The sequence below is a fragment of the Girardinichthys multiradiatus genome, chromosome 3, assembly GCF_021462225.1.
Source record: "Girardinichthys multiradiatus isolate DD_20200921_A chromosome 3, DD_fGirMul_XY1, whole genome shotgun sequence".
NCBI lineage: Eukaryota > Metazoa > Chordata > Actinopteri > Cyprinodontiformes > Goodeidae > Girardinichthys > Girardinichthys multiradiatus.
In genome coordinates, this window is record NC_061796.1 from 9,647,501 (window position 1) to 9,661,153 (window position 13,653).

Consider the following 13,653-nt stretch of genomic DNA (forward strand, 5'->3'; position numbering starts at 1 on the left):
ACACTAACTGAAATATTTCAGGTCTTTAATTGTCTTAATACGGATGATTTTGGCATACAGCTCATGAAAACCCAAAATTCCTATCTCACAAAATTAGCATATCATTAAAAGGGTCTCTAAACGAGCTATGAACCTAATCATCTGAATCAACGAGTTAACTCTAAACATCTGCAAAAGATTCCTGAGGCCTTTAAAACTCCCAGCCTGGTTCATCACTCAAAACCCCAATCATGGGTAAGACTGCCGACCTGACTGCTGTCCAGAAGGCCACTATTGACACCCTCAAGCAAGAGGGTAAGACACAGAAAGAAATTTCTGAACGAATAGGCTGTTCCCAGAGTGCTGTATCAAGGCACCTCAGTGGGAAGTCTGTGGGAAGGAAAAAGTGTGGCAGAAAACGCTGCACAACGAGAAGAGGTGACCGGATCCTGAGGAAGATTGTGGAGAAGGGCCGATTTCAGACCTTGGGGGACCTGCGGAAGCAGTGGACTGAGTCAGGAGTAGAAACATCCAGAGCCACCGTGCACAGGCGTGTGCAGGAAATGGGCTACAGGTGCCGCATTCCCCAGGTCAAGCCACTTTTGAACCAGAAACAGCGGCAGAAGCGCCTGACCTGGGCTACAGAGAAGCAGCACTGGACTGTTGCTCAGTAGTCCAAAGTACTTTTTTCGGATGAAAGCAAATTCTGCATGTCATTCGGAAATCAAGGTGCCAGAGTCTGGAGGAAGACTGGGGAGAAGGAAATGCCAAAATGCCAGAAGTCCAGTGTCAAGTACCCACAGTCAGTGATGGTCTGGGGTGCCGTGTCAGCTGCTGGTGTTGGTCCACTGTGTTTTATCAAGGGCAGGGTCAATGCAGCTAGCTATCAGGAGATTTTGGAGCACTTCATGCTTCCATCTGCTGAAAAGCTTTATGGAGATGAAGATTTCATTTTTCAGCACGACCTGGCACCTGCTCACAGTGCCAAAACCACTGGTAAATGGTTTACTGACCATGGTATCACTGTGCTCAATTGGCCTGCCAACTCTCCTGACCTGAACCCCATAGACAATCTGTGGGATATTGTGAAGAGAACGTTGAGAGACTCAAGACCCAACACTCTGGATGAGCTAAAGGCCGCTATCGAAGCATCCTGGGCCTCCATAAGACCTCAGCAGTGCCACAGGCTGATTGCCTCCATGCCACGCCACATTGAAGCAGTTATTTCTGCAAAAGGATTCCCGACCAAGTATTGAGTGCATAACTGTACATGATTATTTGAAGGTTGACGTTTTTTGTATTAAAAACACTTTTCTTTTATTGGTCGGATGAAATATGCTAATTTTGTGAGATAGGAATTTTGGGTTTTCATGAGCTGTATGCCAAAATCATCTGTATTAAGACAATAAAATACCTGAAATATTTCAGTTAGTGTGCAATGAATCTAAAATATATGAATGTTAAAATTTCATCATGACATTATGGAAAATAATGAACTTTATCACAATATGCTAATATTTTGAGAAGGACCTGTAGAACTGCTCCTTTGTCTTGCATACATTTTTGTGCCCCTTGAACTTTTCTACATTTTGTTGTGTTACAATTATAAACTTAAATGTACTTAATTGGGAATTTACGTGGCCAAATGTGCTATGGGCAGATGAGACCCAAATATAACCTTTGGGCCTACATGCAAAATACTGTAGTCTGCAGTGGAAAACTAACACAGCACATCACCCTGAACAAACATTTTGCTGACCATGGATGGGTACCTTTCACATTTGAACCGATACTGTACCGATACTCGGTACCTGTGAATCAATACAGGTACTCAACGGTACCAGTTTTTGGTACTTTTGTGTGTGTTTATGTGGTAATATATGTTAATTCATTTAATAATGAAATCTCAGAAATTTTCAATTTAACATGTTTATTTCTCAAAATATAAACTTGAATGAATATATCAAAACAACATCCAGCTGTTTGTATTGTAACATCTCAGTTGTTTCAAACATTTCTTTAACATTAAAACCCTTAACTGACTACGCAGTGTAATGCACAAATTAAAACCCAGTCATTGCTGGCTGCAGATGACAAGTCGCTAATGAATACAAGCGTGATAACGGTGCTGATTGCAGGAGTTGTAGACATAGATCTGAGGCTGACAAAAATTGTCTTTTCAGCCTTGACAAAAATCTTGTGCTTAACCAGGTCAGTATATATACACACACTCAGAAGAATATATAAATCCTGGGCCCATGGTTTCCTCTGACTGCAGCCTGTTTAAGCAGTCTACATATTCAACAGAACATTCTTACGGAAAAAAAAACTCTGAAATGTTTATTTATCTTCTACCTACTGTATTGATATGTTATGTCTATATCTATCTTTTTTCTTTATCTTTAACGGTCTCCATCTTTCTGTCTTTTTATCACATCTTTTATCTGTTTTTGTCTCTTTCCAACTTTCTTTCTTTTCTCTATCTATCATGTATGTATTTAATTACCAAGCTCAGTCTTATAGATCCAGGATGATAATTTCACCTCCAACAGCCAAGCCAAAACATACTATGGAAAACATACTATTACTACATGCCGTGATGCTCTTGGAGGGGGGGGGGGGGGGGGGGGGTCTGGTTGGCAGAGTTGGGGAGGAAACGCTGCATGTGCTTCCTCAGATTAGAAGTATTCCCACCGCTGGCCTTGCACATCGCATCACAGATATTGGAGCGAGCATAATGTGCACCGCATTTTGAAAAGTGGAGCTATACTTTCGAGCGCCTTCTATCAGCCATGCCTGCTTTTTTGACGGTAGCATGGAAAATCGCCGACCCTTCCACTCCCTCAGTGTCACAATGATGTGTTTAGGTACCGAAACATGTTACCATTTGATTTTACGTGAATCGGTACTCGGTAGTACCGAAGGAATTCGGTCCGTACCTATAAAAGTACCGAATTCAGTACCCATCCCTAGTGTTGACAGCATTATGCTAAGGGGATGCTTTTCTTCAGCAGGGAAAGGGAAGCTACAAACATAGATGGACCGAAGTACAGCCTTTAACAGGGTTAGAGGCTGCAAAAGATCTAAAATCTAAAACCAGAGTTACGATGGAATGGTGTTGATGAGAGTACATCCGTGTTAGAGTGGCCCATCTAGAGTTCAGTCGTGAACTCTATTAAGAATCTGTAGTAATACACTATCTATCCAATATGACTGAGCTTGAGCTAATTTGCAAACAATAAGGGGGTTTGAGTTTCTAGATGTAATGATGGTGGAGACATAACCTAAAAGACATACAGCTGTTATGGCAGTGAAGTGGGGTCCTGCAAAGTATTGACTCCGGGAAACGTTCTTTAGATTTGGATTTATACATTTTTGACATTTTTCTTCCAGTTTAGTATTTAACACTGCTCTGTAAATGACATTAAAATACCAATAAAATACAGTGATATTTGCGGGTTATCTTTAAAGTATGAAAAAGGTTCAGCAGTTTTGCAAAACACTGCAAACTATTTCCACTATTCCACACACTATTTCCATGAGTTGCTGTTTCGTATTTTCCGGCCAGATTCAAAACCTTTCGTTTCGTTAATTAAATCATTTTAATCTCATTTTAAGTAGGCAGGGATTGCTGTCTACGTCCAGTCTTTCACCGGCATGTTTTTCATCAACATATAAGATATGCACTTTATCTTAACTCTTAGACAGCATTAAAATATTGTAGTGGAAACATGCAGATTTCCATGTGCATGTGCACATTTAATAGTTAAGACTTTGCTTAGTATTCTACAGTAAATACAGAAGCTTGCCTATTAATGACCTGGAAATAATCAGAGGTATTAGAGATAGTAACATTTTTCAAATTCATTCAAAAATTTGCATTAAAAAAGCTTCACAAACAACCAAATGTTTCCCACTTCTTTAAATCCCAATTCAAAGGCAGTCTATTCCCTCCAGCCGCTTGTCTGCATTCATGAGCACCTCCGCTTTAAAAAAAAAAAAAAAAGAGTCTGGCCTTAAGCGTTGCATTTTAATTGCTAAAAAGGTCAACCTTTGGCTGGAATGAGCACATGATTGGGCAGACTCTTAATTGTTAATATGACTGTCGGCTTTTGTCAAGCCTGATTGTTGTGTTAATCAATTTCCACACACCTTATTTAAAATCTGTTTTCTTTTTCTTGCAGCCAACCGGATAGTGTACTCATGTCAAGATTTAACATTTGTTTCTTCAACTTCTTCCAAAAAGCCATCTTGCTCTGTTATGAAAGATCAGCATGTTGGCAATGAATTTACCATTGCTAAAGATTCAAAGTTCAAGCCAGCTAAAATCTAAGTAGTGTTTGTGACAGCTGGTCAATACACACCACCATTAATATTTAAATATGGGAAGAATGTAAGTTTTCCTGAAACTGACTAGATGTACTCCGAGTAGGTGGCAGACCATATGGTGTCAGTGTCCTGAATAACAGATGACCTCAGATCGGATTTATCTGCAGAGCAAGAAGGGGGGAGAGAAAAGAAAAGGAAGATGGGGGTGATTTGGCAGCATTCCTCATCTAGCGTTCATGCCAATAAAGCAAACTGATCTAAACTGAGCGGCGAGCTGAGTGGGAGAGCGGGCTGAGAGAGACCAGCGGCAGAGGAGGGAGTACACATACAAAGTAGAGAGAGGTAGGAAGACTTCTTGCAGCACATCAGCCGATAGGAGAACTTCAGTCGAGTTCCAAAACAAAGTAAAAGACATCTGTCAAGATTTCTACGTCCTTTCTTAATGCAATGCTAAGTTTGCACTTACAGGAAACTTGACTGCTATACTTAAACATAGAAGTAAAGAATGCAGCCGCCTGAGGGAGGATGAATGAAACAAGATGTGAAACAGAAGTGAGCCTGTGAAACATTATACTACTGGCTTTTGGTTTAACAACATTCCATATGATCATTTTATAAGAACTTATTCTAAAGATACTTCAAACTAATGTTCAAGAATATCTGGAACCCTGCAGGGCAACTCAAATTTCCTATTTTCTTTTACTTCTTAACTACATCTGATTTGATTTTATACTAACATAAGTGAGCTTAGAATATATTTTGAATTTAAGAACAAAACAAACCAGAAGAAAATGCACAGGGAAGTTGTGAGAAGTCAGTGCAAAATAAAGAACAAACACAGACAAAGAAAGTTTGGGGTTGATAGGAGGCGCATGGGGGGTGGGAGCGGAGGGGGCACAAAAAGAACACCTGTTGAGATTAGGGTTGGCACGCGACCCACTCCAACTCGCGTGGCAGCTGTACCTTGCGGAAACAATGGCGGTAAAAGAATGAGACCGAGAAAGAGAAGGGGAAAGTTTGAATGCTCTGCTTATCCTTTCAGCTCGTGTGTGTACATGCTTGCCTGTGTGTATGTATTTGCGTATCTAGGTGTGTGTGTGGGGGGGTGCATGTGTGTGTGTGTGAATGTGTGTGTGTGGGAAGTATTCTAATGTGTACACTGAAAAATAAAAAGGGATAAGGGGAGGGGGGAGGGAAGGAGAGCAATAGAGCAAGCAATAGAGCAAGCAAAAGAGACGAAGAAGTTTGCCAAGATACAGACGTGTGTATTCAAGTGAACTGAAGTCAAAAGTAGGTGAAAGGTCTTATTTATTTGGAATTTAGAATATAATAAAAATACATAGAATAGAATAGAATAAAATAGAATAGAAATTAGTAGTAATAGTTGGTAGTAAAAGTTTAAGAGTTAGTTTGGGTTTTTCAAGTGAGATTCTAAAGCACTGTCGCAAGTTTAGAACATTTTAGTGAGGAGTGCATAATCTGTCATCTGAAAATGGAAAGAGAATGGCCAATAAGAATATGAATAAGAATTAGAATAGCTAATAACAAGGCTGTCCGGTTTGGAGTCCTGGCGATGACAGCATTAATTAGGGAAGTTAACTCTGGAGGAGCAGTAGAGATCCAATACTCAGATAGAAGAATTTGTTGACAAGACAACTATTAGTTGGTCTTGTAGAAGATACAGCAAATATGTGAAAGAATGTGCTCTGGTGAGATGAAAAAAAAATTTAACTTCTTGGTCTACATGTAAAATGCTAAATGTGCAGGACTGTCCTACAACAGAGTGTCTTCAGTCAGAAGCTTCTTCAGATCTGCTGTAAGACGGAGCGCTACAGGAGATCCTTCCTGCCCACAGCCATCAGCATCTACAACAGCTCTTTGAAGAAACCTTCATAATGAGTTACAACGACATTTAATTTCCCTTTGAGATTAATAAAGTATTTTTGAATTTGAAAACTGATACTGCATGTCACCCTGAACACGTCATCCCCAGTGACACATTGTGTTGTCAGAATCATGGGGTGTGTGTAGCTGGGGTGGAGGGTCATATTCCAGTAGGACAGCGACCTTAAACTTTGATCTGAAAATGGAATGTTTCAGATCAAAGCATATTTACGTTTAAGAATGGTCCAGTTAAGGTTCAGACCAGCCAGTGGCAAGACTTGAAAACTGATGCTCAAGCGGACCATGCTGTATTCAGTCTGACTGAGGATGAGCTAATTGAGCTCAGAATTGGGCTAAAAAGACAAATGGACAAAAAGATGAAAAGATGGTAGAGACATAACCCAAAATGTTCTAATTGCAGTGTATGGAGGTTTTACAAGTATCACCTGAATACAAATGTATGCCACACTTTTCAGATTTTTATTTGTAAAACATATTTTTTATTTGTAAAAAAAACAAACATTTTTCTTCAACTTCACAAATATGCAGTACACGGTGTTGGTGTATTATATAAAATCCCAACAAAATAAGCAAAGGTTTGGGGTTATAAGATGACATAATGTGATAATATGATGTTTTGGAGATCGAAGTTGTAAGATGCAAAACTGACTAAATGGGATATCTACAAAATCAAGATGCCAACAGAGCTATCTGCTGCATGTAGGCTATTAATACAGTTTTCTGAGAGCCACATTTACAAACACACAAACAAAAAAAAATTACAATTTTAAGATGAGGGAGATTATTGAGTTACTTCACCAGGATATATTTCCACTGAGCTGTGTATTTTTCCTAGAAGTTCAATGGAAACTTTTATTTAAAGGAGTCCTTCAGGCCCTCCCCTTCTATAGGACTTACTTATGTGAAATGTTTCCCTGCATTTCCTTATTAAATTGGCAATGCACAGCAAGCCAAGATTGTGCGTTAATGTTCTTATTTCCATTGCAGTTCTGCTCCATGAACACACAAATTGGAGCCCAATTACCGGTCGTTTTCCTTGGATGAACTGCAGATATGAGGCCATATTGAGCATAATTGCATCCAGTGAAATGCATCCAGTATATTGTTATTCTTTCTTACTGACTTCCCTGTTGGAGTTCAAGTCAGTTGTGGCTTTCCTTTTACTAACAAACAGAACAGCTTACCATGTCTTTTGGTCTCTTGTTTTTTATGCTTAACACCTTTTTTATCTTAACTTCTAGTTTATTTCAGTTATGGTTCTAAAGTGAGGAGATGTATGGACTGGTGTGTCTACTGAAAGCATTAAAGCCCTGACTGATTACAATCCATGCTGATTTGACTAAGAACAAACTGCTGTAATTTTCAAGTTAATTTAATGTGTTTTACCCCACCATACCTTGGAGCAAGTAACATCTTTACCTGTCCAGCAGTCTTGCATGGATGCCACTCTGTCGTACAGAGACATTATGTAACTCACCCCTGCTAACTGTTCTCATTGCTCTGGCTTGATCTCTTTTTTACCCTCACTAAACTTCTCCGCAGCACAGCCATGCACGGTGAATGCTTTTTGGCTCTGCGACGCCATCTAGTGGTATTCCAACTATGCATTGTGCACCATTCCTTTCCATTTATTTTCTTTGCAGGGCAATAGATTTTAAAAAGAATCAAAATGTTATGACTATTACGTTATTGAATAAACTATGTGTTTCTAGACCTTCTGTTTCTTTTTGATTATGGATTATTGCTTCCAAACGCAGCATAAAGAAAATTGTTAGCAATAACAGGTAAATGAAACCTGTTCAATTGTGCACTGAAACTTCCCCCACACTTTACAGGGTTACAAACTTGTAATTGCTAAGGTTGGAAAATAAGGAATTAAAATTTTGCACGCGACTTCAAACTCAACTGTGTGGCAACTTGTGCGCAGTATCTTGTGCGCGCAAGAGCGCCTTCCCACACCTGCTCTTGTTTTCGTCTCTTCACGGAAAGTGAGCTCCTTTTGCAGTTTCTGTGCGGATGTTGTGCGCTCTCGCAGCAGGCTTCTTGTCCTTTTCTTTTTCTCTGTCTGTCTGGTCTGGTCTGGTGTGGTGTGCTGGAGAGGGGCTGGTTATGTGACAAAAGACCGCCCTGTCCCGCCTCGGAAGGAGAGAGAGAGAGGGCTACAAAGCCCCAGGCATGCGAGGCTTGCAGACTTCTTTAACAGCAGCCCAACGATTATGAAGAGACATTTCCCTGTTTGCGTGCCAGTGAGCGAGAGAGGCTCAATTGTTGAGCATTGTCTTGTTTCACAGCATGTGGATCACTTACGAGCACCTGCAGGTGACAATAACAACAGTATTTAATCATCAACAAACATTGATAACAATGAAGCCATACAAGGGTGTTTACTGTGTTAGAAATTAAATGATCAAGTGATACACACCTACATCAGCTGCATTGCGTTGCCTTCAGGCTTTCTCAGGTTTTGAAAGCTCTCCCCATTGACAACCTTCTTGTATCTACATGTGGAAAAATGGATGCTGAGATAAACAGCGCAGCAGTATTTCTTTTAGTCTCTGGCAGTGTGTTCAGCAGAGCCAGAATTAACTTCCGTGTAGCAAAACCTATATGTTAATGACAGACACATGGGCTGTCATGGGGTAGTGGAAAAGTGGGGTTCATAACATTAGCCTGTGTCTCTTTAAAAAAAAAAAAAATTCAAGTTTCTTGTTGTATTCTGGAATGAGGTCAGACACGAGGCTTCTCATTGCACGCGCTGATTATTATTAGTCTCCTTTCTGAGCCAATCAAGTGCGAATGGGGGCGTGGCCCTGGCCCTGAGCAGCGTAGTGACAGCGTCTGATTGGAGGATTTTTATCGCCGTTGTATCAGGGAGGAATAAATGCAGGCAAAGGGGGGCAGTAGTCTGAAGGGGTGCTTGAAACAGCGACTGTTAGTCTTTGCAGATGGGAGGCAGGGGAGTGTGAGTTGCTCTAGCTTCTATTTTTTTTCCTTCTTCTTTACCCTACCACAGCATGCACGGCTTCTGATTCTTGGAGTAGAAGCAGAGAAAAAGCACGAACACGTTGTATACTTGGGAGCCCTTTGGAAGTGCCTGAGCGCATGTGTGGGCACTCTGCTCCTGCAGCTGTGTAGTTGTCCTCAGTGATCACACGGCTGCTGACTTTTTTTTTTTTTTTTTTCTTAACACCGATTATAGGCTGCACAGCAAACGCGAAGTGTTTTAACATCAAGAGTACCTGGAAATTAAACCTTTTTTATGCATGTAGCCTTTTTAGGCAACTCTGGACTATCCTGTACATCTCAGGAGTGAATAACTGCTTGCACTGTTTGCACTCAGCTCAAACTGTCAGAGTGGGAGAAAAGAGCTGAGTTTGCTTAAAAGTGAACCAGAGGAACCTAGGAGAGAGGGAGAGAAACCAAGTATTCCGCTCTCCCTTTAAACCGGACAGCATGGTGCAGAAAATGAGCCACACGGAGAGCACCGCCGAGGCGCTGTCCTTCTTCACCGGGGACTCAGGCTCCGACTCCGGTGCGTGCATGGATCTGGACCCGGCTGCCTCGCCTCTCTCCCCGGCGTCCTCCGCAGTCTCCTCCACCGCCGGCGACAAGCTGGGGGACAACCCGGCGTGGTGCAAAACTCCCAGCGGCCACATCAAGAGACCCATGAACGCATTCATGGTGTGGTCGCAGATAGAGAGGAGGAAGATCATGGAACAGTCCCCGGACATGCACAACGCCGAGATCTCCAAGCGGCTGGGGAAGCGCTGGAAGCTGCTGAGAGACAGCGACAAGATCCCCTTCATCAGGGAGGCAGAGCGTCTCCGGCTCAAGCACATGGCGGACTATCCCGACTACAAGTACCGACCAAGGAAGAAGGTAAAGTCGAGCGCATCAAAGTCTGGCAGCAGCGATAGGGGAGAAAAAGTTACCGGTAGCTCAAACCACACCAGCACTAAGACGTCCTCATCTGCGAGGAAGAACGGATCCAAATCACCCAGCAGCAGCAGCAGCAACAAACCCCAAAAATCACTTTTCGGGAGCAGCAATAGCACCAAAGCTTCACTGTTTGCTTCTGAGCAGCCGTCAGACCACCAACACAACTCTCTCTACAAATCTAAATCAGTCTGCTCGGCAGCCAAGCAGATACCTGATGCCAAGAAGCCCAAGAGAGTGTACGTTTTCGGGAGCAGCGCGGCCAGCCTGAGCGTCAGTCCCACGTCCTCTGTGGTGGTTCCGGCTAGCCCTACGCTCAGCAGCTCGGCGGAGTCGAGCGACCCGCTCAGCCTCTATGAGGACGCGGCCAGCGGCAGAGAGGAAGGCGCCGACTCCCCCGGCAGCAGCAGCGGGTTCGGCGGGGTGTCGGAACGCCGCGGCGGCCACTCGTACAACAGCAGCCGGCGGGCTTCCTCGCCTACTCCCTCCGGCTCGCACTCCTCTGTCTCCTCCTCCTCCTCTTCGTCGTCTTCCTCGGAAGACGAGGAGTTCGAGGACGACTTGCTGGACGTCAACCCGAGTCCGAGCTTCGACAGCATGTCGCTGGGGAGCTTCGGCTCCTCGGTACTGGACAGGGACTGGGATCTGAACGGCGAGTCCGTCTGCGGGGGGTCCCACTTCGAGTTCCCCGACTACTGCACGCCTGAAGTCAGCGAGATGATCTCAGGAGACTGGCTGGAGTCCACCATCTCCAACCTGGTGTTCACGTACTGACCGCAAACAGAAAACAGGAGCTCCAGCTTACCAGTGGGTTTCACTACTGCAGACCCTGTCCCTGCAAATCTTTGGAAAGCATAACTCTAAAGTGAATAACTTGCCTTTTTTCTGGTCATTTCTTCGGATCCGTGGACTGAAGGAGTCGAGGTTTGGCGCCGAAACAACAGGAGACAAAAAAGGAGAGGGACAGAGAATTTCCTGACAGCTCAGTCCTGTACTGTTTTAAACTGAGTAACTTAACTGTGATTGATTTGCACGTTATGCGGTCCGCCGTACACTTAATCAATGTCGTTGATGAGTTTTTTGAGCGAAAAAAGGGACATTTTCACAACTTTTTAACCAATCGCCAAGTGAACTTTACCACTAAAAAAAAAAAACAAACAAAAAAAGTACAGACTAGGACTGCCGTGCGACAGTTTTTTTTTTTTTACTGTATCACCAAGAGGCTTTTTTTTAATGAAACCGAGTTGGGTTGATGTTTTTTAAAAGTTATTTTCTCAAGAAACAAAAAAGCGTGTTAAGCATGATAGCCTACTTTGTTCCTATATCTTGTGCTGAGATTTTTCTGTGCGACTGTTCGAGCAGTTTGTAAACTAGTATTAGGGTTATTTAAAAGGATCTAGGTGGCGCTCGCTTTGGCTCTACTTTTTTTTAATGGAGGAAAAAAAAGGACTTTGAAATAATCACCAGCTCACTTCAGGACACAAACACAACTTCAAGTCTGTGCTGAACTGTATTGCCACATTTTTCTCCCTCTGCGTATCAGGACCAACATTCTATAATGTTAATTTCCAGATCATAGCTATAGAGAAATCAGCGATTTTTTTTTCGTTTTGTTTTGTACATGTATTCAGATGCCATTTTTATACGGGGGATGTTGTATTTATATACTGGGCCAAGCATCTTTTGTTGTGTTATTTCTTGCACACATGATCCTGTCAGTATGTCTATGTCTGTCACATTTCCTTCTCAGGCGAAGGGCTAGAGTTTTAAAGAACACAACTTTTTAATTTCCTTTTTATATTTAAATGTACACACTTTTTTGGACACTTAAAAGAGAGGAAACAGTTTGATTATTTTCTCAGTGTATTTTTGTACGAATCTATATTGAACATGGGGGTGTGTGTAGCCTAACTAATACAGCTGTATTGGATTTCCTTGTTTTGCTTTTTTTTTAATGCCCTCAGCAGCCTGGTTTTTCATGCTGCCTTCAACTGCTTATGGCAAGCTTGTTACTTCAGGCTCTGTTGCCTTAGTAGACAAGATCAAACAGTAGAGCTGACCCACTTATTACACTCGTTCCTAATATTTGACTTTTTTGTTTAAAATCTAAGGTCACTTTTTAACAGAAGAGATGAGTTCATATGAATCAGGTGTGTGGGTCTTATTTGTCTTATTTCACCAAGAAAAATCCGGAAACACTCTTAAATCTTCTTTGATGTCAAACCCTTAAACATCTGCAGTACAGACGTGTCAGGCGTTAGATGATTAGGACATAATTGCAATTTTTCCGACAGCACTTGAAAGCAGCACCAGTCTCAACCCCCTTTTCCAAGGTTTACAGTGCCAGACTGCAGGCTCTTTTTTTTAAAGACGCAGGAGCAGAGTATTTTTAAGAGACTCTTCCTGTGGGACCATGGGATTTAAACAGCAGCACTATTCTAAAAAGCAGCCACTTGCTTTATTTTTATTTTTTTGCATTTCGCGTCCAACGTCTCGAAGATTGTAGCTTTAAATTTGACTTTGTTTCTTGATGTTTTCACTCACTGATGTCACATTTTGCCAATCGACCAGTGGATCGAGGCGGGCTGTCCATATCACAAGCAAACAAAGATGACATCATCAAGCATATTCAAATTTCTGACCTGAGTTGCGCAACACTTTCTCGTACTGCGTTTCTCATTGTATTTGAATATATAATCTTTTCTACTTGTCAGCTAACTACTAGCTAATAATTGTTTTAGTATCTTTATGGCATGGTGAATAGCATTTGTATTTCAGATTCAGGTTATTATTAGCTGTTGTGTTTTTTCAGAAAAAAGAATGGAGAAGGAAAAAAAGAGGAAAAAACATTGAAATTGATCTTTGTATATTTGACTGTACCATAAAGCAAAAAGATTGTGTGTTTATGTATGTCGTTGCTATCGAAGACAGGCACTGTTTAGAACTGCTATCTTTTACACATCCTTACTTACATTTAAGGTGGTCAGTTCAGACTGTTGTTTTTTTTAATTCTTTTTTTTTATAAATATATAAATATATGAAAGCATTTTTAAATATATTAACTTTATTTTTCATCCATCCTGTGCAATATGCTGTGTAGAATTATCATTTATTGTCTTTAATCATGCCATAAACAAGAAAGCCACCCCTTTTTTTCTGATTTAAAAAAAGGGGTAGGTTGACTCATGCCAGCTAAACTATGTCCATTCACTGCCTGTCAGATTGTTGATACAAACTTGTGTACAGAACTTTTTTCAAGGAAGGAAATAAATATCAGCTGGAACTGAAACTCCTGAGCTCTTTTATTGTGTTAAGTTTTTTGGCAATTGCAGCACGAAGGGGTAAAACTGCCAAGACAAACGCATATAGCTTATCAGGACAACTGCCAAGATCTAGTTTCATGAATTTTGACATTGCTTTACAAAAATCCATAAAATGGAGAGTAAAATGCAAACGTCACTGCAGCAGGTTTTTTAGCAGTTGTTCTATCTTTTTTTTAATTAT

The 13,653-nt window shown here is 41.5% G+C and overlaps 1 protein-coding gene across 1 annotated transcript; it reads left to right on the forward strand.

The window, feature by feature from the left end:
• The first annotated feature begins 8,723 nt into the window (after positions 1 to 8,723).
• sox4b (SRY-box transcription factor 4b) lies at positions 8,724 to 13,438 on the forward strand. The gene has a single exon (XM_047361872.1). It carries the CDS (start codon positions 9,667 to 9,669, stop codon positions 10,921 to 10,923), a length of 1,257 nt encoding a protein of 418 aa, XP_047217828.1. The 5' UTR covers positions 8,724 to 9,666; the 3' UTR covers positions 10,924 to 13,438.
• The last annotated feature ends 215 nt before the right edge of the window (positions 13,439 to 13,653 follow it).